The 27,950-nt window shown below is 38.4% G+C and overlaps 2 protein-coding genes across 4 annotated transcripts; one reads left to right on the top strand and one right to left on the bottom strand.

Annotated features, from left to right (window-relative positions):
* Positions 1-20,726, bottom strand: LOC101863799 (N(4)-(Beta-N-acetylglucosaminyl)-L-asparaginase). Its single transcript, XM_005093106.3, has 8 exons — positions 20,120-20,726; positions 13,452-13,605; positions 10,951-11,063; positions 8,808-8,920; positions 5,804-5,994; positions 3,686-3,793; positions 861-994; positions 1-381 (listed from the first exon to the last, which is right to left on the bottom strand). The coding sequence occupies exons 1-8, from the start codon at positions 20,277-20,279 to the stop codon at positions 203-205; spliced, it is 1,152 nt and encodes a 383-aa protein (XP_005093163.1). The 5' UTR covers positions 20,280-20,726; the 3' UTR covers positions 1-202.
* Positions 20,720-27,770, top strand: LOC101863243. 3 transcript variants are annotated; one of them, XM_005093105.3, is made up of 6 exons: positions 20,720-20,823; positions 21,093-21,357; positions 23,583-23,718; positions 24,273-24,449; positions 25,336-25,593; positions 26,099-27,770. In XM_005093105.3, the coding sequence occupies exons 2-6, from the start codon at positions 21,105-21,107 to the stop codon at positions 26,601-26,603; spliced, it is 1,329 nt and encodes a 442-aa protein (XP_005093162.1). In that variant the 5' UTR covers positions 20,720-20,823; positions 21,093-21,104; the 3' UTR covers positions 26,604-27,770. The 3 variants fall into 3 exon arrangements, with proteins under 3 accessions (XP_005093162.1, XP_005093161.1, XP_005093160.1); XM_005093104.3 differs by having other exon boundaries at positions 20,734-20,823; positions 21,090-21,357; XM_005093103.2 differs by lacking the exon at positions 20,720-20,823 and having other exon boundaries at positions 20,831-21,357.
* Positions 27,771-27,950: the final 180 nt, after the last annotated feature.

The raw sequence follows: 27,950 nt of genomic DNA, 5'->3' as shown, positions 1-27,950 counted from the left end.
TTAGTTTTGATTAACACCTGTTACTTGAATTACAAACATGTTAAACACATTTGCCAACCCCCAATTTGTTTTGAAATATCCGTGCTCAACTGTATAGAAGTATCATTTACTAAAGCTCACAACCTAATAAACATTTCAAGCACTTTCAATGATAACCTTACAAGCTAATTGACACAATTTGAATTATTTAGAAGTCAGGCAATCAAAATAGGGAAACTAAGCTCATCAGCGAAGAAACAATAACAAGCACAGTGTACACTGTTCCGCGATCTGAACTGTTCCCTTGTTTTTGCAAACATAATACAGTAACCATCTCCACTTTCGAATCAGCTGGAGACTGAACGCAGAACGTGTGTGACTCATAGCCATAGCAAGCAACACCTGGTGGGGAGAGAAAAGAAGGAGCTTGAGTGAAAAGAAGCACCACACTTGCTTGTTATATATTTTGTCAAAACTGTGTGTTTTGTTTGAGCAGAGAGAAAAAGCAGAATTGTTTCCACTGTCTGTCAGAATTGCATGCTTTGGTTGTTTAAGTAGAGAGAGAGGAAAGAAAAGAGTTTGTTTTGTGTCACCTGTCTATGTGACAGTTTTTTTGCTTGTGTCAATGTATCCGTGTGTTCGTAAGTCAAAGTATTTGTCTGCCTTTGTATCATTTTTAAACATTAATTATTGTTAATGTAAAGTCTTTCGTTCTTTAAATGAAATGACCATTAAAAAACCTAATCTTTTTATTTCATGAAAATGCACTTACTTAACAGTCTGTTTCTAAATATTACATAATCTATAGCTTAACTTTTTTCACTGACATCAGATGAAACAACAAACTGGCAGATTTGTTCCCAGAAGAAAAAAATACTCACCATATTCACCCTTTGTGTTTGCGGCAATGATGGCCCCTGAAAAGTCTGGGTAGAACTTCGTCATTCTGGAAAAGGCCAAGGTCGCTGCTTCCCTGGGTGATGCCCCTTTTTCCATTTCCATAACCGCATGGAAACTGAACAGTAATGGAGCATGGTTAAATCATTTACTGGTACTATTTCTATACCTGTTCAGTAACTGTACAGAAAAATAAGAATGCATAATTCATCATATTTCATAACTACTCTGACAAAAAACAGTGAGTTTTTTCCTAAAGTCTTGCAGCAATACTGATTCCATTTGCAATTTTAAAGAGAATAAGGTGGCATTCTCCTTAAATACAGTCAAGCACGGATATCCAGAATACGTCAGGGTGATAATGTCCGACACATGCATAATTCAAGTAAGCTGCAATAACAAGAAATAGCAATATTGAAGAAGATCAAGAGAAGTAATTATGACCGTATAATAGTCAGAAGATAAACACTGTTATCATGAAAAGTGCCCAATGTTGATTAAAAGATAGAAGGATGGATAGCGAGAGCTCCTTGTCCGGTGTCCAAGTAAGAGTAACAGAAAAAGGAAAAGAATGACACTGATGAGCCTTAGATTTACATCTGGGGGCTCTCGTAGCCTCGAGGTTAAGGTGTCCGCCTCTCATTTAATAGGTCCTTGGTTCGAATCAGGATAGCGACAAAAATTCTTCTCCTCTAAAATTTTTTTCCTTTCACATAATTTCCTGCTCTCGAACAATTCTGTCGTCTCATTTCGTCTCCACTTTCTCCCCCCCCCCCCAACCTCCTTTGCCCCCTCCTCCGGGCTCTTGACTCTTTCTGCAGCCTTTCTACTGCTACTCCTTGGGTCCTTCTTACTGCTGTCTTTCAGCCACACCCCTGATTTTCTACACCTAGCCTTCTCAGACAAGGGCAAAAAATCTCAGAGGTCCCGTGCGCAAGTTGCGCATGTTTAAGATACCTTGGTGTTCCAAAATTGATAAGACTAGGCTTCGGCCACCATTCGGGCAAAATTCGAAATTTCCTACCAACTGAAAATGTTTAATGTGTCCCGCGCCCTCATATTACCTTATGCAGTTGCGAGCATTGTAAAACATTTACCAAAAAAAAAAAATTACATCTGATCTTAAAAGCAAAAGGAATGCTCAGATCTTAAGTCAGATAGCAATCATCATGATGTAACCAACACTGGTCAGCCCACTACCCAATCCATACCTTCACTTTAAAAAAAACACACACACACACACACACACACACAAACAAACAAATTCACACACCATACGGACCAATGCAAGGCCCAACTGTCCATCTTCGATAACACCCCACCACCCAGCACCCACCCTCACATGACTAGGTTCATCAAAGTAGGTCTTGTACCTCACAACTTACACACTCTACACTAATAATAATAATAATAGATAGCATTTGTATAGCGCATATCCCCGCTCAACAGCAGGCTTTATGCGCTTTACACTATATTATTACCCCAGCAGACCATAGAACACTCCGAAATATTCTCAGCTTCCCGGGAAGCATACAGTGCGAGCAGCCGATTAAGCGCTCAAACACTAACAAACTGACAAGATCTTTCGCTGTCTATAGCCGGGTACCCATTCCCACCTGGGTGAAGTGAGGAAAATTCGTGTAAAGTGCCTTTCCCAAGGACACAACGTCGGGCCCTTGACGGGATTCGAACCCACGACCTTACGGTTGCGAGTCCGAGAGCCTAACCACTAGGCCACAGACGCCACTACAGGTAAAGTGTCATGATGCGTCCCCATGCCAGCAGTGTGTCTTATTCAGTGTTGAAGAAAGAAAATCGAAAAGAGTAATGCTGATGAGCCATTACAACTAATTTTTTTTAATTATCCCCCAGAAAATCCAAAAAACATAGTTCTCACTTTAGATCACCATGAGATTCAATTAACACTGGTCAAAGCACACTACCCATCCCTCTTGCATCATTTCCCGATCCATTGAGCTGTCCCTTTGGTTTTATGCACCCTGCATAATTTAGCCAAATTTGATAATATTTTGTATAATTTCTGATTATTTTCCTGAATCATTCTTTGTTAAAATTAACAGAATCGCATAATTTCACATTTTTGGGCTCAATTTGCTTAATTTCAGAATTTTTTTTGCATAAAACCGCGGGGACAGATTGAGCCTACCCTCACATGATAAGATTTAAGGGATGTCCATCACTTTACACACACTTCAGTTAATGTGCAATGAGGCATCAAAATACCAGTTGTTTATACATCACGCTGTGTGGAGGCCAGCCTGGTGGGCTCATGTTTCTTGATTCCTCTATGACGGTCGGTAAATTGTTTTGCCTCATGCTCACAGGGCAATTTGAATTCAAAACAATTGTGTGGAAAAACTTAATCTGGTTTTTCGAGATGAGCTGTTTTGGCATATATCTGTAAGGGTGTTTAGGAAAACAGTGTTGCAGTCGATAGTGCCGTAAAACATCTACTCAATCATCAAAACAGTGTTGCCAATATAAAGAAAATATAGTACTTCAGTAAGGGAATGGCAAGTTGCACAAGCTATCTCAGCTTTTGAATTTTTTGTGTTCGGGTTACCTGTGCCTAATCTATCTATCTATCCATCCATCCATCTATCTATCCATCCAACCATACATCTATCTATCTATCTATAAATCCAACCAACTATCTATCCATCTATCTATACATCCATATTGCCTAATTGAACATTACTATCACCAGAGCAAAATATCAAACAAAGCAAGCCAGGTAAAGAAATACCTTGATATGAATGTAAAACAAACATTATGACCAAATCCTCACCTGGGAAGAAACCTCATCATGATGTCCCCATTCCCAGTGGCAGCTGCGCCACCCCCTGCATTACTGGCATAAGAACCCGCTCCCACGATAGGGGAGTCGCCCACTCGCCTGCGGGGAAAATATTTATACAACAAATGAGGTAACACTGAAATGAAATCATCGCAAAAACATACAAATATCTATATATATTATATTTGTGAAAGTTCGTCACTTTGGTTGCCTAAAACTTCCGAACCACATTACTTTCGAATTTGAAAAAAATAACGGTGGTTCAGGATCATTTAAAGGGTGCACAGTTATATTAAGGAGTCACTGCAGTTTATTTTTCAGTTTTTCATTAGTTTCGTTTATATCTTATCTTGAGAAAGTCTGTTTTCTAAGACTCCATTGTAAACAAGTGAGGCTTCCGTTCACAAGCAGTGCGCACTGCTTCCACACCTTTGAAATTCTTGAGTGTACAACCACTAATGTGGAATAGAGGCTTAATTAAAATTATATAACTAGCTGGGCCCCATTTCAATGAAAGGAATGATCAGCGCATTTACATCAACTGAAAGTCATTGGCCTTCTGTATTTACATCTACTGGAAAGGAGCAATAAATCTTGAAAAAAACGTGACACACGCGTTTCCAAGTTGCCAAAGCACCAAGCAAAAAAAAGAAAACATGAGGCTAGATCTATACGGGTCGCACAATTAAAATAGTGCTCAGTATTGCGCGACAATGCGCGATAGTATCGAAAGGAAGTACGACTTGAAATAAACAAACCTGGCAGATGTTCTAAAATTGCAGAAACAGAAGGGTCGGCCTACAAAAGCGATCGGCGAAATAAAGAAATTTAGCTTTTTGCAGCAAAACTGTCTCAAAACTGAAAAAAACGAAAGGCGTCATGATCTGGAGAATATTTTTAAGAATCTTTTGGCGAAAACAGCATGTCGATCGATGCAGCCATTAAAAAGCCTTTTGAATAGCAAAATTCGGCCACCACAAATAGATAATAGATATTATATTTGTTAAAGTTCGTCACTTTGGCCACCTAAAACTTAACTTTCGAATTTGACAAAATTAAAAGGTGATTCAGAATCATTTAAAGGGTGCACAGTTTTATTGAGGAGTCTGAAGTCACAGTAGCTTAAATTTCAGTTTTTCATTAGCTTCAAGGTGATAAATAAATCTCTCTTCCAGGTGATATCTAAATTTCTCTTTCAGGTGATACCTGCATCTCTCTTTCAATTGATCATTTTTCCAGATTTTTTTCTTGCGTGAAAATGACTTGACGATCGAGTCTTTTGAGTCCATTCATCGAAAGGGGAACAAGCTAGAGCTAAACATATTATTAAAAGGAAGCTAACTTGGGAAAAAAAAGGTTTCAGGGATCAAGCCAGTTTACAAAGTTTATAATTATTACCAGCTTTATTTGAAGTATACCATAAGAAATACAAAGAAAGATCAAGGTTTGAGGTCATTTTCTAGATTAACCCTTGTTCCAACAATGGGCGCTTTGCTCACTTTGGAAAATAATCAATTACATATATGCAGATGATACAGCGTAAAGCCAACTCAGATAAAAATGATTTCCAAATATCATTGCGCCTCTTCTGTATTCCCCCACTATATTGGAGAGAAATTATTGGAAAGATGATTTATAAGATGAAATTAATTTTCTTTGTGTGTGCATGTCTAAATTTTGAGCATGTGTGTGTGTTTGTGTGTGCATGTGTGTATGTGGGTGTGTGTGTGTGTGTGTGTGTGTGTGTGTGTGTGTGTGTGTGTGTGTGTGTGTGTGTGTGTGTGTGTGTGTGTGTGAGTGTATGTCCTCAGAGTCTTTCTGAGTGTACATGCGCTGAGTGTGTGTGTGGTGAGTGTGTGCATGTGTTGAATTTTTATTTAATGTGTGTGTATGTGTGTGTGATCGTGTATGTGTGTGTGAGTGTGAGTGTGTGCATGTGTTGAGTTTGTGTTTACATGTTTGTATGTGTGTGTGTAAGCATGTGAGTGTTTGTGTGAGTGAGTGGGAGGGAATTACTCAGCTGTCCACTAAATATCATCTCCAGCAATCTATATTTATTTTTCGTCCAAATATTTAAGTCCTTTGCCGCCTGCTGGTTCGAGTGCTCACCCAGGTATTTTGTGATTCAAACCATTGGTCGAGGTGCCAGATGCCACATTGCCCTTGCTATCCACAACGACCATCCCGATAGTGTCATGGTTGTCAGGTCCAGTGTCCATAATATCGTGATTGCCAGAGCTAGAAACATTCTCCGCAGGTCTGTAGGGGCCACAGTGCAAAGTAGGATCAGGAACCACATTCTGAGAAGTAATGTCTAGTTAGTTTCAGCCTGAGCAAAGAGAAGTATATTAACTGACAACAGACATTTAGAGCAAGGAAAAATCATGATGGGCAGACAGAAAAAACAGAGGGACCGGAAAGAAGTAGGATCTAGTGATGGTCCCTTCCAACCAGCTGTTCAGGTATAGCTTGTGTTATTTAGACTTTGCTGTTATATATATATGAAGCAGGTTTAACATGCTTTTCAGCACTATACAGTTATTTAAGAGTAGAAACCAAGGTACTGACTAGGATCAGGAATCACATTCTGTTGAGTCAGTTCCACTTACAGAAGACTTTGTTTAACATAAGGCCATTTGACACTAAATTTCTGTAACCATGAAAAGATTTCAAATTCCAGTTGTTTCTTCCCCCTCTTTATTCTATGCACTGCAACATCCCTTTAAAAGACTCTAATTAACATGAAGAAATCATCTGGTCCCATGAAGTTGGTGGGATCAGAGTTTTATTGAATTTGGACAAGACAGTTATTTAATGTATATGGTATGGGTTTAACTGTTTATCATTCCTTTCAACAAAATACAGTTTTTTACGAATAGAGAATTCTAATTTCAAAGTAATAGAACAAGACCAAGCCTAGAAAGTAGAGGACTATGAGGGCTGTCCCACAGAAAACCGGAATTTGGCTGTAATTTGACAACTATTCAATATTTTCACATTCTGTAAGCGCACACTTGTAAAACAATAATTTGGGAATTTCCCGATTGAGCACCATGAGCATCAAACAAACCAAACGAACAGAGCAGTTCTCCAAAGATGGCTACCCCTTTGGAAAATTGGTCAAGGGTAGAGGTGAGGTCTGTCATTCGGTTTCTGACCGCAAAATGTCTCAAACTATAGAAATACACACTGAAATAAAGTCTGTTTACGGGGAGAAAGTAATTGCAAAGTCACAGGTATATGAGTGGAGTAGTAAGTCCAAAGCCGGGCATACGGATATCAATGACAAAGTTCACCCAAGATCTTGTGTTTCTGCCAAGATTGAGGACAACAAGAGTCGCGTTAGCGAACTCATTCAAACAGACAGGCACCAAAAAATTCACGAAATTTCAGAGCCGCAAAACATTTCAAAGTTGACTGTCCATAGGATAGTGTTTGATGAGCTGCACTGTCGAAAGGTCTCTGCTCGATGGGTCCCAAAAGAGCTGACAGCTGATCACAATACGCAACGTGTTAATGTGTCTCAGACTTTGTTGAATCGTTGTCGCCAAGCTGTCACGGGAGTCATGAACGCATCTGGAGACCTCCAACAATATGATCAAGCATTCCTGAGAATTCATTATTACAGGTGATGAGACTTGGATACACCAAATGACCCCTGAGACAAAGAGGGATTCAATGGTTTGGAAGCACACGTCTTCACCTCCCCCGAAAAAGTTTAAAGTTCAGCCATCGGTGAAGAAACTCATGGCCACTGTTTTCTGGGATGCTAAGGATGTTCTGCTTCTTGACATTTTGGAACCAGGACAAACTGTTAATGCTAACAGATACAGACAGACTTTTGATACGTTGAGAGAGGTTGTGCGCCGAAAAAACCCAGGCCGGTTGTCCAGCGGGGTCATTTTGCAGCATGACAACGCAACGCCACACACCGCAAACACTACGAAAGACTGGATCCAAAGGTTCGGCTGAGAGGTTTTGCCACACCCCCCTCATAGTCCTGACTTGACCCCATCAGATTATCACCTTTTTGGTCCTATGAAACGCCATATTTCTGGACAGCGAATCACTGACGACGAAGACCTCGTGGAAGCCGTAAAAGATTGGTTGAAATCCCTTGACGTAAAATTCTTCAGGGAGGGTATCTTCTCCCTGATCCAGCGATGGGAAAAATGTGTCCAGCGGGATGGTGATTACATTGAGAAATAAAGCACATGTTGAGGTACGATATTTTACATTTTTATTATAATAGGACAAAGATTGTTGCTTTTATGGACCTTCTCCGGTTTTCCGTGGGACAGCCCTCGTACATGAACTCCCCAAAAAGCACAATCTCTAGCAAGGTCATGGAAGAGGAATAAAAAAAACAAGCAGTTTTTATGCAGATCAAATTGGGGGTTCTTTCATGGTAAAAAAAGTCAGAGGGCTCCAATTTCATCTGAATACTTGGCAAGTCTTTTAGTTTAGTAAGAGTTTTACAGCACTTGCAATACAATAAGATCGTATAACTTAACTCTTTAAACATCATCAGATGCAGGGAGCATCCAGAACTAGTGACAACTATTTTGTTTTATTTAGTGCTTGATTTTGGCTTGTTTTTCGGAGCTATTCCTGAACCAAGTTTTTTAGTAATGATTAAGCCTTTGTTTACACTATTTAGAAGTTAGAGGCAAGCTTTTGGGGTTATAATGAGACATAGTGCACTAGGTTTAGGTGACTGTAAAAAAAAAATTTTTAAACTCCGGAAAACGGTGGAAAAAACTCAGGGCTTAAAGAGTTAATATAAGTGCCAAAGATTAGAAGTGTTACAAGAAAGTAACAAAAACAACAAAAAAGCAGGAGAGGTTTGGCGGGTCTGCATAAGCTAGAAATATGAAGTCTATAAAAGAGCGTTTGATTTGCACTATAAGTTCAATGAAATGATCAAATTATTTTAGTGCCCAAATCTTGAGCATGCTTCAAAACATATTTTAAGTTTTGGGGGGTTTTTTTCCCCCATATGGTGGCACGGCAGTGAGCCAGACAAATTAGCCTCACCAAACAGATCTGGCCTGCAGGCCGTATATAGTTTGGTGACCCAAAATCTAGAAAAACAATATGACAAGTCGCATACCTTTCTAAAGTTTGGCTGACAGTTGTTCCTCTCCCACGCCCTCCAGTCATTAAAAGATTTGTTTGTTGATAGATCTTCTTCCACAAAGCCCATCCCCTTGGCAAACTCTTTGGCTGTGAAGAGAAAAAGAACATAAATGGTGAAATGGTGAAGTGGTATAGGTTTAATGCCCCTACCAACACTATTAGGTCAAGAAGCGGGACCTCTGAATTTAATGTCAATCTCCAAAAGAACCGAGCAAAGTGTGAAATTCGTGTGCCTTTTCTCAAGGACCCAACATCAGAAGGAGCTGAGGTGCGAACCCCCAAAACCACAATCTCACAATTTCGAGTCCCGTAGCCTAACCACTAGGCTACAAACGTCACGAAAAAGAACAAAGAATCAACAACAAAATTGATAGAATTAAATGAAAAATGAAAATAGAGCCGCTCTCAACTATCTTTTTTTTTTAATTCTCAAAAAGATAATACTGTATTAAAATATGCTGAATTCGGCTGGTACATAAATCTTAATTCTCAAAAAGAATATACTGTGATGATATCAGTGTATGCTGAATGTGGCTTCATCAAGCAACATAACAGTGACACAAGAAAAAGTTAATGAAAGTACAGATTTCTGAAATTTACCTGCTTTCGGCTTAAAAGTAAAGTGTTTCATTTAAACCAGTACGAACTATCTGATAATCCCCCACACTTGGATATACGCTAACCTCATTGTGAAATCTCCCGTTAAAGTTACTCACTGATGGTTTTTTGTACATGTGTCATGACATGGTGAAATCATGCGCTCGTCAAAATAAAAAAATGGGAGAAACTGGCATTTTTCAACCAATTGGGAAATTTTTATCGAATTTTTGTTTTTCCAGCTCATCCCTTTAAGTCCATATAAAAACAGATTTCCATGCGAATTTTACAGAAAAAACATTGATTAAAGGAACACAATAGGCCATGTTTCAATTTTCAAGGACTTTTAGCTATTGGAGTTACCAAACTTTGGCAGCCATTTTCTCGCTAATTTCACCACTGAAACTAGGCAACTTCGCCTCACCTCCTTCAATCGCAATTATCTTGACTTCTGTTCATGATAATTGGATATCTATTTCATTGGAAGCAAGACAAATTAATCAGTCTTCAGATGATACCAATAACTCGACCCGGACAAAAATTGACGAGCGCCTGATTCCACAGCATCGTGACACATATGATCATTAAACTTCAGTGTGCACTTCTAATTTTTCATTTGGTTGGATTTAAGACCCTTCTATGAAAAAGGCAATTTCGAAGGCAAAGCACATATTATATCAGTCTGTGTCAAGGCATAGATATAAACAATTAGCTACAGAAAGAACAGGCTGAACTTTTTCAAGTACACAAATGCTATAATGTACCATGCCACAGTAAGCCTGAAATTCACTGCAAAAAAAATTCCCATTCTCTTTATTCTATGCAAATGACAAATTAGTGATTGTAAAAATTGTAGCTGAACCAGACAATAAGTGCATGCTCAGCAGAATCAGAAGAGTACAAGAGAATGTCAGACTAGATTTCATACAATAAAAATCATAGAGGCTGAAGTATTTTAAACTTTTATGGGCCTGCAAATATGCATAAATAATAAAAGCAGCAATGCATATGAAATGGCTGTTAAGCTGCAGTTAACAGTGAGCTGGGATTAAGAACCGCATGTAAAGACAAAAAAAGGCAATAGCATTACAGGGGAAAGTAAAAGAGGAAAATATTAAGAGTGACAACCAACTACACTCAAAATAATAGCCCCAGAAAGACAGAAGAGAAAATCTTTCCATCTTTGAAGTACAAGGTTTGGGTGTGAGAAAAACTGCAGATATGAAAGCATATTGGATAGCACTTCATTTTCTTAAGCTCAAATTTCATTTTCAGGCCATCATAGTCTGATATGGCTTTCATTTTCATGATCAATTTGAGGAATTCTTTGAGCAGCATTATCTATCACGTAACAAGTTGTAACCTGTGAATTATTTCATGTTTACAAAATTATATGGGCTATTGTCTATATTTTTTGTATCTTTCTTTCTCTTGAAATAAAGTCATAGCTTTATTTTTTATCTTCCTTTCTCTTGAAAGAAAGCATAATCCGAAATCATTTTTTTTTTCTACTTCCTCACCAGATTCTCCCACAATGAGCGTATGCTTGGAGTACATCATGACAGCATGAGCGACTCCGATTGCATTCTTGATACGTCTCAGGTCCCCAACACTCCCAACCTCCATGGTGGCTCTGAAGCAGGACAATGTTTGAGTAAAGAGAACTACATTAGCATTGACAATATAAATATCATTGTCATTTAGACCTAGAAGAAAAGCAAAAAAAGACAGACAAACAGATGCAACAAATGGAAGAAAAGGAAGTAGGACATATCAGTATCATCTTTCAGCCACCCACAGGCACCTTATGCGTTACCACACACACACACACACACACACACACACACACACACACACACACACACACACACACACACACACACACACACACACACACATACGCGCGCGCGCAGGGGTAACCGGCAATGAGAGAGCAAACAAGCTCGCTGGAGAAGCAAAAGTGGAAGGAAATTTGACACTGGACCCACCAACTGTCCTAACCAATGTAGGGGAAAATTTGGGGAAGAATAGGGCAGATAGCGGTTCCCACACCCTTGAAGGAGAAGGGGATTCAAAGAAGAGAAGGAAACACAGCCACCTGTCCGGACCAGTCGTCCAACCAGATTATGATGGAGACTGTAAGCAGACAGACTCTGGGATGGATCCTGAAGAGGGGGGGAGAGCAGAGGTGGACATGTTCCGAATGTAGTGACCCCAACACTGAGGACAAGGAAAAGGTGTGACGACAGCTTAGCAAAGAAACCAAGAGAGTAAATAAAAACCTTCCCCACAAGGGAATCAAACTCACGCCTTCTAGATCTATGTGCAATATTAAAGTTACACTGAGGAGGCTGTTTTTCTCTACTATGTATAAGCTCTATAACTAATAAAATCAGTATACAAACAAATGATACAAAATACAAGAATATTAGAAAAATGTTGGAGCAAGGGGAAAATATATCTTTGGGCTAGGCAACAGAAGTGCTCGATTTGTTTCTACCTGCTATGGTTCATTAAGACAGACTCATTTGTGCATAGTATTTTCTTCTGTTTGTTTAAGGTAGACTTCCATTAACTCACTGTGATCTACATTTTTACAACTGCGCACATGTTTAATACCTACCTCATTTTCATAGCTTCACCTGTTATATTTTTTTTTCTAATCTTTGAGACATCAAAAAATCAAAAGAAAGAAAAAGGAAAACTCTTGTCATTTTTACCAAGCTCTGAAGACAGTCTATGAAGTATATGAATGCTACCGGGGACTAATCATATTCAGTTTTCAAATGATCTGGAAGCTACGGAAAAAAAACAGATTTTCTACTGATTTACACTGTTTGGTATTATTCAATCGAATGAACTCTGATAAGTTTTATTATTGTAGTGTGCAAGTCAAAGCTAAATCGATTTTGACTGTTGCTTTTCCTACATTTTTTGGGGAAGGGTAGGTGTTTTACGGTACTTGCAATTGCATAAGGTTATATGAGCGTACGGGACATATTTAACATTTTCAGATGGTAGGAAAGTTCGAATTTTGCCCGGATGCGGCCGAAGCCTACTTTTATCGATTTTGGACCACCAAGGGATCTTTAACATGCCCATCTTACACACGGGATCTTCAAGATTTTTTGCCCTTATCTGAGAAGGTTAAGTGTAGATCTTAATTACCATAAGATCAGGGGTCAGGTTGAAAGACAGCAGTAAAAAGGAGCCAAGGAGTAGCAGTAGAAAGGCTGCTGAAAGAGTCAGGAGCCCAGAGGAGGGGGCAAAGGAGGTGAGGGGGTGGGGGGGGGGCAGAAAATGGAAATGAAAGCAGATGACAGAACATTGTTAGAGAGCAGGAAAGGAGGTAAAAGGAGAAAATTTTAGAGAAGAAAATTTTTTTAGCGCTGTCTGGATTCAAACCCGGGACCTATTAAATGAGAGGGTAACACCATAACCTCTTAACTACGAGAGCCCCCTATTTTCCTTCACATTGAAGGCTCCAGCAACTTGGTAAAAAAACACCCCCTGAGCCATTCATCATTGCAGTTAGTTAGGTTGACACAACTATCTTTTACACATTACACATGCATACATTTCATTTCTATTCTTACACTAATTAAACCTTTCAAATGGTAGGCTTATGACGTGCCAGTTCTTATCTTCAACAGCAAGAATTTCTTTCTAAAGCGAAATTCAGTTTTCAAAGGTGTTGGAAGTATATGTTATTCTAAAGATATGAAAGCATAGTAGGCTGAGGCTGAGTTTAGGAAAGATAGAACTGACATTGAAAACTTTAAAGTATAAGTATACATCAAACTTTAAAGGAGCGGTTTTGCCACCAATATTTGTGGTGTAATTTTGAGTTCCATGCTTCCGACGGTTAGGCTTTTGTCTGCTGCCATGCTATATTTCACTTAACTCAAGTTAAGTCCCTGAAAGGCATTGTGTTGTCAAGAAGCTTGCTTCTGAAAAGATCTAAATTATGTTTATGTGGGCATAAACTTTTGGCCTAGATTTAAAGATTTGTTTCATTTACCCATTCATAATCATTGCATCCAAGGTGGTTTCTCCATGCTCGTCCGGTTTCCCTCCATAACCAACCGACCCTCTACATTGTAGTTCTTCGCATTTACTGCAGCCTTTTACTACAGCCTCCACTGCTGAGCTACCTCTTGAAATCTGGCTCCAAGCTGGAAAAAGATTATAGTTTTCAATTAAATGGGTTTATTTTATAAGTATAAGGCACCTACATTCAGATAAGTAATTTCAAAGGGAGATCACTATGATGGAGAAAGTAATGAAGAAAAGAAAAGAAATGGGGCACATATAATCCACTGATGAAATTCAAACATTGCAAACATTATATGATATTAAAAGTGCACCAACGACTGTACTTTTAATAACAAAAACATCAAAAAATAAAATAGGCAGATGATTCCACTCGTCATAACAACAAGAGTAGAAATACAGGGACTCTGCTAACGTATCTACAAATTGGTGTGAGTGTGATAACCACATCCTTTTACTAAATGTAAAAAAGACAAAGTAATTAAGAAAAGACTTATTAGAGAAAAAAAAGACCAATTGCAACCACTATTTATTAAATATGAGGAGGTGGAGGTTGTAAACTCTTACAAATATCTTGGAATAACAATTGATAAGAAGCTTGACTGGCATCCCCACACTGCTCTTGTGCATAAAAAGATAAATCAAAGAATGTTCCTTTTAAGGAAATTAAGAAGTTTTCGAGTCGATAATAACATTATTATGTCCCTTTTATACCATTCTATGATTGAAAGCGAGGGTGAACAATAAAGAAAAATCTGACAGAACCATTAAGAAAGCCAGCCATAACTCTGGATATCTTTTTACTAGAATTGATGAAATGTTTAAGATCACAAGTATAAAAAAGATAAACAGAACTATAAACAACCTATCACTCCCCCTTTCCACACAAATTGTAAGATCACGCAGCAGTAGATACGAACCTGTCAAAACAAAGAAAAGTAGATACAAACAAAAAGAGTTTTTTACCATCTAGTATAGGCTACTGTTGAAAAAAATATCAATGTATTGCTTTTTTGACTATGTATCTTTATAACTCTAAAGTCTAAAGGTAAGGGTCTGGTTATTAAATTCCTGCATGTGGTTGAATGATGCATCCGATGTAATATGTGCATTTGACAGCTTTACCTTTCTTTTCATATATTGAACTTTAATGAGAGTAATATATGAATATAATTCAAATGTTTATATGTATACCTGATGTGTTTTAACGTCCTGTACAGCCAAGAAAAATTTCCGTCTGGGACAATAAAGTATAAACTCATCTTATCTTATCTTATATCTGAAAAGAGATCCTTGTTTGTGCGTTAAATTCTAAAACAACAAGGGGAGAGCTGGTGAGGCCTCGGACATGGGGAGACTTCGTAAACGCCAATTCTCGCTAAACTATTAATAGTACAAACTCTGAATCTCATATGACATGTTACATAACGTGTCATATGAGATTTAGCTTGGTGTGATTTTGCCATCTGACTGAGCAAAAACCTTCCATCTGCTGTGAAGGAAATTGTATTTTTGACAAGGGTGTATCCAGTTTTCATACCTCAGTTTATAAGCTTTACACGTCACAACAGTGCACCAATCCTTCCATAAAACTATTTGTGCTCTAGAGTGTGTTTTACACATGACAAATTCATAGAATTAAACCTAGCTTTCATGAACATGTTTTCTACACAACCCCCATAGTAGGGAGATTTCGTAAAGGGAGTGGGATGACTTTGTACATTGTCCCAAGTCTCCCGATGACTAATAGAAGTTGTAATCAGAGTCACTGTGAAAATTGAATTTTAAAAAATTATTCTCTTGTTGTTGTACATGTATTTACCAGCCTGCAACCAATTCTAGGAAACACACCACCCCAAAAACGAAGGAGCCTTTTACTTTTAGTTCACAAAAAGATGACTCGACATGCATACACTTGTTTAATAACTCATTGTCTTTTCGTCATGCAGAAGCTAGCTATGTACACAGTGAAGAAATCAACTCTGAAAAAGACTATTTAAAATGGTGTGAAGACACCAAGGCATTTTAGAGACACTCGTTTACGAGTGCACAAATTTTTTAATGATCCTCTGGGGAAAAACTCTCGGAGTGTTTGGTAAATGTTCAAAGATGTTCTTCTAACCCGACCTTTGCGATATATAAATTACATCATATCAAGGCGAACAATATTATTATAATCCTGCCAGAAACATGGCACATATATATGAACAAAATCTACCATAAAAGTAAAAGGCTGGTATTCTGGGTTCTGGTTTAAAACTGGCGCCCTTTCCATGAAACCAAAGAAACGTAACTTTGTTGTTATCAAAATTGGGATTATTCGTCGAAGTTTCCTTCGCATTTATCCGATGTCTCACGCAGAGTGATGTGATTTTGGGTATTTTAGGGTACTTCAAATGTATAAGATACTTGGTAAAATGTGATGATGCACGTTAAGCTGATATTGCAATTAGGTGCCCAAATGGCTAAAAATAGTCTAATGGTGAAATAGCCTTCTTTTTAATTCGTCTAATTGGCTTTACTTAGCGATGGAGCCAAAATCAAAAGGTTCTGAAGACTCCTCGCTCTGGCCTAATAATAATAAAAAATAATAGGCCTAATAATATTAATAATAATAATTGTCATGATATTCGATACTTATACTCGAATATATATAGTGACATCCCCTTTACTTTATAGAAAAAATTTTTTTTTTTGTCATAATAATAAAAATGTATTGGCCTATAAAAGAATACGCTTATTACAATAATGATAATCGTAATATAATAATAAGCCTTAATAGCCTTAATAGCCTGTACATAAATCTGAATAAATATAGCGACACAATATAATAATAATTATAATAGCCTAAAATAATAATTATTATTATTTTATTATAATGACAATTATCTTAATAACAATAATAATCCTAAAAATAAATAATAATAATAATGATTATATATATATATATATAAATATACAGATAGATAGACAGATATATGATAGATAGATAGATAGATAGATAGATAGATAGATAGATAGATAGAAAGATAGATAGATAGATAGATAGATAGATAGATATAGATAAAAAGGAAGTGTCTATGTTCTCTAACGATAGAGAACGTATACAAGCCGTCTACATTCTATAATGTTCAGTGCTTCCAATTTTCCGCCATTTTTTAGTTTCCTCCAGACCTTATCTGCTGATCCGATTCCCACCGCCTCATTGATACCCCCCCTCCCCCTCCCCCAAAATGTTCCCGACTTTCTCACTTTTTTCGTTGTAAAATAACTAGTTGACCATTTTTTGTCTCAAGCTCGAATACGCAGCTTGAAATGGCATGTTTCTGGGTAGATTCTTTGGACCCTCTGTGCAACATTGAGTCATCTTGTTTCATCTTAAACCATTCAATTGTATACAGGTTATTTCCTGTTATACTCATGTCTTTAAAATAAACAAACAAAAAACCCCGAAAACCCCCTAAAGGGAAACAGTGACTTTGAATGGGTCCTCCTATTTTTAGACATCCCGTCTACAACATTACATGTATCAGTTTTGGATAAATCATGTACACTGTATTTAATGTAGGCCTACATCTTCGTACACATTTTTTTTATTATGGTTGATTTAAGAGGTGTAAAGTTTAGCTTTTTACCAAGGTTTGAACTTTGATTGAAATTTTTTTTAAACTTTTATTCTCAACTTCGTTTTTTCTTTTCTTTTCTGCCTTCATACTGACAAATTATTTGACATCCCTTCCGTTAAATTTTATGCAAAGTTTTATATTGAAATTGATGCACAGATGACAAGAGTTTTCCCTGAAAATTTTGACTTAAATAAAATTTGTGCTGCGTTTTTAAATTGAAATTATCCTAAGACAAGATTTTTTTCCCTTTAAATAAATGGGTCCCTTTCTTTTAGACTCGTGATATGTGAGGTTGCAATATATAGTAATAGAGAGAGAGAATGACAGAAAAAGAGGGAATGTGCACAAAGAGATTATATGAGTGTGGAATGTGTAATTCTGATGACTGATGTCCTTGGTTGTACCGTACCTCTATAAACATTAGGTATGTTTATTAACTTTCGGTTTGGTTGTGCACATTGTTGAACGCAAAGAGCATGACTGAGGGGTGCAAGATCCGTTTTATAAATCCTGCCAATGTAGATCTACCTTTCCGTGAAAAAAACCCCCCCAACTATACAGTCGACTACAAATGAGGTGATGTTAGGGGAGGGAAAAATAAACAGATCAACTCATCCAAAGTTCAACTCTTGGGTATTGTAAAGAAGAGGTGCTAGGACCCCAGAAAAGGTTTAACTCAAGCGGAGTCGACTGTATTAAATCATCTTTCATGATCATAGCTCATCTCATGTTTTTATGTAACTTTTATGCCTTGTTTAAGAGAGACCTGTTTTTGTCAACAAGATTTTACACAAATGTATACTCGTAAACATTGTTAATGTTCGTTTTTAATTCAAGGTTGAGGATTGTGAAGGTTGTGACTAAAGGGACGTAAGGACGTAATCCCCATAATTTTTCTTCCAACAACAATAGTATTATCATTATGCTTACAGTTCAGCCTCTTTATTTATAGCGACATCATCGGGAACAGAAAAAATGTTATAGAGAGGCCTCCAGAATTATTAGTAATGATATATTTAATTTATACGTAAGGAAAAAATCGGGACTTCGGCACCATGTCGCCACATAACCTGGTAGAGGATGTCGAAAGGTATCGAAGGTCGTATAGAGAGGCTGCACTCTGCTTTATTTTTAAAATGTTTTTTAGATGGACTACATACTACATGAAAAAAATAATGTGTGTCTCATTATAAATATATATAATGCTGAGGCAAACATTTGTACCAATTATTTGTATTATAATAATAATAAACAGTAATTTACAATGCAGAGTTCTGTACAGTTTTGTCACTTGTGTTTGTCTTCCTCCTTTTCTGTTTTTTCTTCCTATTTTTAAATCTGATTCTCTTCACATAACTTTTGCTTCTGTTTCATCTATTATTATTATCATAGATGCTCTGTCAATTTCTGATTAATTTTAGGATTGAACTACAGGACCTAAATGGACAATGGCTCCATTGTGGCGCCGACGAAAATGAGACCATGTGTGGAGGTCAAATAGGAATTTGGGGGGGGGGTTACAGCGATAAAAATCTGCCTACGGCACGACATCGGGTTGACATCGGCAAGAAAAATCCGACCTAGGACCGATATCAGTTTGACATCGGCATACGACGGCCATAAAAAATCCGACATTGGCACGACATCGGGTTGACATTGGCAAGAAAACTCCGACCTAGGACCAATATCGGTTTGACATTGGCATACGACGGCCATAAAAAATCCGACATCGACTCGACATTGGCATAGATGGATAGGTCGGCAGCCGCCCTGGGGCCGACATCACTCCCGACGGCGGGGCCGACGTAGGGCCGATATGAATCCGAAGGTGCAAATGAGCCCCAGCCGCCTGCAGCGGCAGCAGCGGGCCGGGAGCGGACATTAAGTTTGTCCGACATCAAATTGACTTTGGGCCGCCATAATCATGCTGGCTGGGATCTTGATCTATGTTGCGTTGCCTTTCCTGAAACAGTGCTGTAAATATTAAGATCTACCTTTCGCTGTAGGAAGTTCTGATGGCTGAATGTAGCGTGCGTATGAAGTCACACAACTATTTTACGATCGTGGTAACGAATCGCACCGGAAGGGGTTTTTTTCTTTTTCTTATCTCCTCCTCCCGACTGACTAACAATTTTCCCCCATAATTATGATTTGTTGCTTTGTAGTTTTTTATGTAGTGATGAAGCATACACATTATCTGGTTTTGTCCCCAAGAGCAGGAGCTTTACCTACAAAGTATACTTTTCCTTTTACCAATTTAGGCCTGGTTAAAGTTCAATAGTCACATAGTGGCTGTACTTGATGTGGAGATCTCATTTTTTTTTATTCAAGGCTCTGAGAGGCCAAATTTTAGCTCTTCAATTGCAAATTTTCTTCAGCTTACGCGGGGGCCTCCTGAAGCCCCAGGTGTCATGATATTCGAGTATAAGTATCGAATATCATGCCCCTGCCATTTCTCCGCTGCCAATTAATTATTATTCGCCCTGGTTAAAAATTGGGGGTCCGGGGGCAAATTGATTGTTGGGCAGTCGGGAGGAGGAGAAGAAAAAAAAAAAAACCCTTCCGGGTCCGGGATTCGATGCCATGCATGGAAGCACTGAACATTATTAGAGAACGTATAGACAGCTTATTAGGCTATATTTCTCTAACATTTCTCTAACAATTAATTAATTGTGATTATGATTATGATATTATTATAATAATATCATAATCATAATCACAATTAATTAATTAATAATTCATTGTTAATTCAATTTTTACGTTGTTCTTTTTATTATTATTATACTACTACTATTATTATTATTATTATATTATCATTATTATAATCTATAAAAATAAAATTATCATAAAAACCATTATATGCCATTTATTATTATTTTATCACTAATTATATAGATCAACAGGCTATACATAATATTATCACGCCATTATTATTATAAGTTATAAGGCATAGGGCCTATTATTAATATTATAAAACTAGACTGTTCTCTAGATCTTATACTATACTCACCTTCGGCGGTAGCCGATGGAACAGGCCAGGTGTTGATGACAAGAGGAAGCTGCTTCGCTTTCACGGCGAAAGGTAGATCTATGGCTAGGCTAAGGATGACCAAAGCAAGCCAAAGAAAACGCATCAGTTTTGAAGTTTGAACCCGAATTACCTCCATCATAACTGGCAGCCTGACTGGTGGTAAAATAAAATCACTGTGTTCTGCGTCTGTTTTAGTCTTGGCCAAGACTTGGCAAACTGCAAACTGGAACAAGGCAGAATGATTCGTTAAGACTTAGATAGATCTAGCGGGTGACAAGAACAACTTAGGATCCGACGTCTGGTCTTGTTCTAGGCCAGCAGCTAGCCCTAGCCTATTATATTATCTCAATTTAAGGCCTCGGACTCGGTCACCCGCCCCATCACTGTGGGAGTGGGATAGGCCTAAACTAAGATTAAACCAAAGAGAAGAGAAAAAAAAGTTGAATTGCTTTTGTCACGTGACAAGGGGAGACTTTTCCTTGGAAAGTGGCTCAACGTTGCCGAGGTTAATCCAAAATAGAGGATCACGTGATATGGAGACTGGAAGAAGTCCTACTTCTATAAATAGGCTGACTGTTTGTCAATAAAGACCAACTCGAGGTGTATCCGGGTTTGATGATCCTGAAAGTGAACACGAATCTCGACAAAATAACAGCTTGAACATAGGCCTAATATATCTAAAAGTATTGTGCTCCCAATATTCATCATTAACAATTTATTAAAAACAAGACTGTGATGTTTGCATGTTTGCCTGAGATCGAAGGCCTGGCTAAACCTAGTGATAAGTGATTACGTTTTTGTAGTCCTACTTTGTTATCTCGTTCTTCAGACTTAGATCTATCACACTCTGACGTCTTGAACTTCTTGACTTGCACACTTGGGTATCACGCTCGTCTCGTCACTTATCTTTAATCTGCTTGAACCTACTTTATTTTCTTTTTATCCACAGTAGCAGTCATCAAGTATGGGGAATAGAAGTGGGGCAATCCTTGCTCGAACATCATCACTAATGTCTGCTGAAAACTATGGGCACATTCAGTTCAGTCAAGATGATGATGAAGAAGCCCTGCCTCATAGAAGCCAGACTGGCAGATTTTTGCGTACAAACAACGGAAAAGATAAAGATGATGCTGATGTTGGTACAGGGAAATGTGAAAGAAAGTCAGACTGGAACTTAAGGTTTAGTGGAGACATGCTGCAGTGGGAAAAGGTTGCAGGTTAGTCACTAGATCTATATCTATATTATAATTTTAGTGTATGAGTGATAATAATTTTACGTCAGACAGTTCTGTCATGGCAGTGACCAACGAAGAGAAAATGTTGACACTATCGTTTCGGCAGATGATTATTGTGTTTGTCTGTCTCATGCATTTTATCTTTCCCAATGCACTTACTAGTGTCGTTTGTTGTCAGTATCATTTCTTTCTATAATGATGATGTACGCCTAACTTTTCATTTAGGATGGTACAATAGTCTCCGCCTGAACACGTTACACATGGTGCTTGGAAGGGCTCATAAACATGCATTTACACGGAGGGTTCGTATATAACGTGCAAAGGGGGAAAGAAATGCAACCATCTCATTTCCTTCATGAATTTTAGTTACCTCACTGCTGGGGTGTCGCTTTCACAGATAATGATAATGGGACGAAACGTTACTGTTTTATAAAGGATTCCCCAAAATTAAGCATTATGACTACACAAAGGAGTTGAGTGAGGAGAGCAAAAGAATCAAAAAGACCAACTCACTATATAACCGATCTAATGTGCACTTTATAAGAGCAAGAGAGAATAGAGGCTGTTGGTGACGGTCACAGGTAAGAGTGCTCATCCACGTGCCTTTCCAAGCGGCCACTCGCCAACTGCCTGTCATTCTGTTGGAACTCGGTTGAGTTGTTAAGTTAATGCATGGATGACTTCAAACATTCTAAGAGACAAAGCTTGTATTCTCTAATGATTTGTTGAACAACATTTATAGTATGCTATAATTCGGCGCAGCTGACCACTGAGTTGACTAATCTTTAGTCCTGTATTAATAGGCCTCTATCTATGAGTTCTAAGCGTTCTAAAGCATTGAAATGTGTTAACTGTCATTTTAATTCAATTGGTTGTCCATCAATGTCGACTGATAAATCCGTAGAGGAGACTATTTCTTAAAGAAGAATGGAAATTTAGGATTAAGATGATTCGTACGTGCCTTCTGCTTTGGCCAATGAGACAATTCTAGCAGAGAATATTTGCCACATTTTGATTATTTAAAAGTTTTATTTCCTTGTATATTATGCATGTGAACAGCTTTGGCAAATTCTCTCCTGGCTTTGACGTTTCTAAATCAAGAAGCTACAAATGATTTCCTGTCCTATGTGTAATTGCTGCTTTCTAACTCATGGGTCTGTCATGAGAGCTAGACTCTTGGATTAATGTTGCTAAGATATGTTCAGGGTATGTTTTTAGTATTTGTTCTTTGTGCACCAACTATACTCTTCCCTTCTTCCCTGAGGACAGTTCAGATACTCCCTGTCGGATTCTGGAATCATGCATTCTTACAACATAGCCAGCTTTGTTGAGTTATTTATGAGCTTAGGAAACAGAATCTCTGCATTTGCCCTGTTGACAACTTTGGTGTGTGATATTTTGTCCTGCCATTTGATGCAGAGAATTTTCCTGAGACAGTTCATATCATGTGTGGAAATGATTGGGCTTCTTTGCTTGGTTTGACTGTCCAGATCTCAGCACTGTACACAACATGGTTGGGAAGACTAGTATTGTAGATTTTCAACTTGCCTCTGTGAAAATGCCACAGCAGTCCCAAATCCTTTCTCTTCGTCTTCCTAAGGATGCACTAGCTATCTTCATATTTGTTATGTAAAACTATTTCTGAGTCAAGGTGGGCATTTAAAAACAGTGCTGCAAAGATATTTGAAACTATATTATATATATATATATATATATATATATATATATATTTAGTGTTGTTTGTATTTGATTTGAGAAGTGTGATGTCAAGGGACATGACTCTTACCTTTACTGTGGGGACAAGATTATTAGGGGAGTGGCACGCCCTTGGATGACGTCAAGAGTCTGGCGCCAAATATAGAGACATCGTCTGAGAGACTCACTGAGGTATTCAGTCGAACTCAGGACCACGACGAGGCAACACTTATCTTGGACGGGGGCCCCCTGACAGACCCGACTCATCGGACCGCCAGGTAACTTTACAGAGAAGGGAGGGTCTGGATGTGACTAGGGAGAAGCTGGTAATGATATAAAAGCTATTTATTTGTTTACGATAATGTTGCTTACATAATTTCACTTGTAGGACCACTAGAGTAAAAGTCTTCTTTTTTTTTTATTAATTACTTTTTAACTTAATCTGTGCATGTGGAACTTTCTGGAGACCTTGCTTGCTCTAATTATTGTTAGGTTGTTGTTTTTTTGTGAAGCTTCTTTTGGACTTGATGAATACAAAATCCTCCTGGACTGTAGTCAAGGATCGGATCTGTGTGACAGGGACTATGTGTGTAACAGTTATCTGTCTGTCAGGTACCATCGTTGGAAAGGAGCCTTCTATGTGTCAAGGTGAGGCTCAGAACCTGATTTTCGTAGTGTTAAGCCTTTGCTAATCTAAAGATACTGATTAGGGATTTTACCCTCCCAGTCAGTTATATGCAGCATAAAAGTTGTCCAAAATGTAATTGCTGATGCTCTGCTCCCAGGCTCGATGGTTGAAACAGATTTTGGATGTAATAAGGCTTTTGTTTGTCTCCACAAAGAAATTTTGAGAAAGGGCTTACGATAAAAAGTGGAAAAGAAAGCTATTCAGAGAAGATGCCAATGATGAATGTTCTTTAAGAAAATGGATGACCAGGCAGGTGTTGAGATGGAACCCACAGGGTCAGAGGAACAGCTGAAGGCCAAGAAAAGAACAATGTTTCCTCCTCAATGTCCTGTCTGGTGTGGATAGGGGGGATATATGAATAATCTGCCTTATGTACACTGAAGTCTCTGTATGTGGCATCATTGTTACATTTTTTTCTCCATATATCCTGCAGTGTTATGCCCATTTGCAAAATAATTTATCTGAGTCTAGTTGGGTATGAAACTCATGATATAGTCAATTTCTTCATGTCCAGGTTCAAGCACAAGCCTTTCATCGTTCCGGTGTCAAGCCACTCTGACATGCCACGCCTCATGTCGTCGGTGACAGCTCGTAAACTTCCAGTCGTGGCTTTGCAGCGCCACCTGGTCGTTCTAGAAATGATGGTGGGCGATCGTATCCATGCCTTTCCTATCATGGATTGTAAGACAAGGTCTGTCTTTATGTTTTCATCACTAAGCCCTGTTATTTATACCTTAGAGTGGTGATTCCATGCAGAGTCATTCTAATGCTGTTCTTGCCTTGTGACTGGTAATAAGTGAGACCAGAAAATCTGAGTTCTGTTCATTTTTTTGGTCTTTGTTTGGCAATTCTAAAAATTCTTTATTCACATACAAGCAACAAGAATATGGGGAAAAAAAGTTATTTCAGAAGAATCTGGCCTGCAAGTTGTCACCATTTAGCAAAATCAGTATGATCATAGAAAAATGCTTTCTGCTTTGATCCTTCTAGTCTGCCTTGTAAACTGTATTTGTTAAGTAGAACAGTAGCCTGTGGCATAAGATATAAACACTGATTCCTGTTAGACTGCCTAACATTGTTGTATGTCATGTTGCTTTTAATTAGATAGTAACCAATGGGTTCGTCCTGTCTTCTAAGCAATACCCGTTGGAGGATCAGTTCGGTTTCTGGCTCTGTCGGTGCACGCTATATAAGTAGACCAACCGCTTAACGATTACACGATGCGCAGTTTTGAAAACAAATAATTGTCAGTTTTGCCACTCCCATGGTGGAAAATCCGACTAGACCCTCCATGACTGAACCGACGAAGCCAAACCAAACTAATCCTGCCTATGGGCACCACTTATTATGATGTGATCTGATATTACTTGTTAGACTATCAAACAATGTTGTAAATCACCAATCGTTTAACAACAGAAATAATTAAAGACTTCCTGTCTAAACATATGATCTTATAATTAGACTGTAAAACCATTTATAAGATCACCATGCATTCAACTAGAAAGTAACTAAAATAACTTTCTTATAAAACAATGATTTAATTATTCCCCCCCCCCCCCCCCCTCCTCTCATTCCAGATGCATTAAGGCAGTGTACCAGCCCCGGTTTGTTCTCACCCTTATTGAGGGAGCAATCTCTCCCGACCTGAAGTACTCCGGTCTCTTGCTCTACTGCCAGTCGGAAGACTCACCGTTTTTCTCCTACAGCCTCTTTCTGGTTGACAATGAGTCGGGGGAGGTTCTGTCTCGTACGTGTCTGAGCCGCGGTGACGTAGAGCCTCGGTTTGCCTTCCACCCAGCGTACAAATCACCGCATGTTGCTGTTGTTCAGTACAGGTAGGCCTTCTTTTGTTAGTTTTTACTTTCCTTGTTCAGTATAAACATTCTCTGACTCAGAAGCAGGTAGAAGGTGAACTTCCTCTCTTGGGATTTGAACCTACGCCTTTTTCATGCAGTGAAAAATAGGCTTACCATGACACCACAGACACTGGTTCCTCAACTCTGAATGGTATGACCTGAACTTACAAAACTATTTGTGAACTTTCTCATTTTACTTCTAGTACTCAAGGAGTTGAAACACAATGAGCTCCCTCAACTATTTTCTTCGCTTTTTAAGATTTGAAAGGGAGGGAGGGATTGCTGTTTCCTTGGGTTTTTTCTTGATATTAGTATGCATTGAGATACTACATTTAGAACTCCATAGCTTATAAGCTTCAGAAGAACATGAAAATGTTGATTACAACGAAAGTTAATAGTATCAAATAATATACAATGAACTTTTTAAAAATTGTTTTAGATTTGATTTGTTTTCTCCTTGTTTTTTTGTTCCCTCGTCATACAGTAATGACAACTCTAGTAGCAAATTGGTGATTCTCCGCTTGAAAGATGAGGAAGTAAAAGTTGCCAGCAGCCCCCATCTCTCCTCCCTCCTTGGGAGTCACCAACTGTACCCACGGTTCTCTCCAGACGGCAACTTCCTGTTACTTCACAAACTCATGGACGACAGATTCGGTATAACATCATATTGCGACACGTACATCTTTCGAGTGACTGGAAACAACTTTCAGCTGGTGAAGTACATCAGCAGCAAGATCCCAGGAGGTTTCCGTGCCTGCAGGGTGTTTCATCACCCAGAGTTCTCTCGCTGCGGCCAGTATTTACGGGTCATCAGCAAGCCCAAGGAGGTAGCTGTGTCAGTTTTTGCCTTGCCAAGTTGTGTGGGGCTGTCTGCTCGGTGCCGGCAGGTGATTATGGAGAGGATTTCCTCCTATGATCAAGTCTCACAGCTGCCGATTCCCAACAAACTCAAAGATTTCTTGTTGTTTAAGCCTCTCAGTGATTACTGAAAATCATTTATTCACTCTTCTACGCTAATGAAAATGTCTTTAATACATTTCTGCTTGAGTTAAAGTACTTGAGCACAGATCTTGTTTTGTAATGAGTGTACAGTATTTCTGATAACCAGTGGATAGCGCAGAATGGGAGATTTTGTTGAAAATGAGAGGAAAACTTGAGATTGAAACATCAGTATTGACTTTCTCAAATGGGTCACTGGAGTGTCAGAGTAGTTAATGAGTTAATGTCTTTAATGACAAGTTTCTGAAAGCTGTTGGCAATGTTTCTGTTACAATTGCTGCTGATTGTATAAGAGAAAAGTCTGCCTCAATGTTACAAATCATTCAATTCTGTTTCCTCTGTGCACACCACACCCCACCCCACCCCACCCCACCCCACCCAATGTTTCCTGAAATGACTCTATTGCCGTGTTGATATACACCAGTATGATTTTGAGATGGAGATGGATTGTCACATTCACCAAACTTATTGCCTTTGTAAAGTTTTGATAGATAATTCTTTTACACCTGGAATATTTAATTTGATTATGAACCTTATGTTTTGTACCAACTGAGTTGAAGTCGTTTAAAATTTTAAAGAATATTGCACTTTTGTGGTCTCAAATGTGGTCAGCACAATTTTGTTTATATTGTTTTGAGCTTTACTGCTTTTATTTATATTAACACTTAACTTACTTTACAGTTAATGGCATAACAACCTTTGTGATAGCCTAAGTTTTCGGGCTGTGATTGTCTATTTTCCTGCTCTGTTTACCTCCGGTCTGTTGTATTTTGTAGAATAATCTAAATACTTGTAAATAAACTGTCTGTGAAGCATATGCATATATTCAACTTGTTGGGTGAGAGCGATTATGGGCCAGTTGAGACGTTTTTTTGCCAGCTGGTGTGTTGTTATCGTTGGGAAAGGGCTTTAAGGACGACTTTTGCCTTTGGGTACCATTTCCTGCTTCTGTTTTAAAAACCCATTTTCTGTGTCATATAAATCCCACATGGGCCCCGCTGACAGTTCCTTTTTCAACTACTTATTATCTGCTCTAAATGATGATCACTGTGTGAATGTTCTTTCTTTTTACTCAAACTCATCACTGCCTGGTCCAAATACACAAAGTGTCTGCTGGGACATTTCAGTAACCCACTTTCTGCACTTTTTAAGGACCCCCGGGCAAGTGTTGAGTTCCTGCGTGCTGTCGGCATCTCTGACCGTTTATGAAGCCACAGCGCCAGAAGAGAGAGAGAGAGAGAGAGAGAAAAACACAAAGTTTGACAGTTTTGTTTTGATGTATAAATTTATAATAATAAATAGCATTTATGCTACACATTTCCATTTTCTAAAAAATG

Source organism: Aplysia californica, unplaced genomic scaffold, assembly GCF_000002075.1.
Source record: "Aplysia californica isolate F4 #8 unplaced genomic scaffold, AplCal3.0 scaffold00058, whole genome shotgun sequence".
Classification (NCBI taxonomy): Eukaryota; Metazoa; Mollusca; class Gastropoda; order Aplysiida; family Aplysiidae; genus Aplysia; species Aplysia californica.
Note: the sequence above shows the minus strand (reverse complement) of the source record. Positions and strands in the feature narration are given on the sequence as shown.

Bases quoted from the DNA above. Each gene is read 5' to 3' on its own strand.
- LOC101863799 (XM_005093106.3), bottom strand. From the start codon at position 20,279: ATGATGGAGGTAATTCGGGTTCAAACTTCAAAACTGATGCGTTTTCTT. The intron at 13,606-20,119 runs GTGAGTATAGTA...ATCTTTTTCCAG, and splicing joins TCCATCGGCTACCGCCGAAG to CTTGGAGCCAGATTTCAAGA. The intron at 995-3,685 runs GTGAGGATTTGG...ATTACTGTTCAG, and splicing joins ATGATGAGGTTTCTTCCCAG to TTTCCATGCGGTTATGGAAA.
- LOC101863243 (XM_005093105.3), top strand. From the start codon at position 21,105: ATGGGGAATAGAAGTGGGGCAATCCTTGCTCGAACATCATCACTAATG. The intron at 21,358-23,582 runs GTTAGTCACTAG...TTTTTTGTGAAG, and splicing joins GCAGTGGGAAAAGGTTGCAG to CTTCTTTTGGACTTGATGAA. The intron at 23,719-24,272 runs GTGAGGCTCAGA...CTTCATGTCCAG, and splicing joins GGAGCCTTCTATGTGTCAAG to GTTCAAGCACAAGCCTTTCA.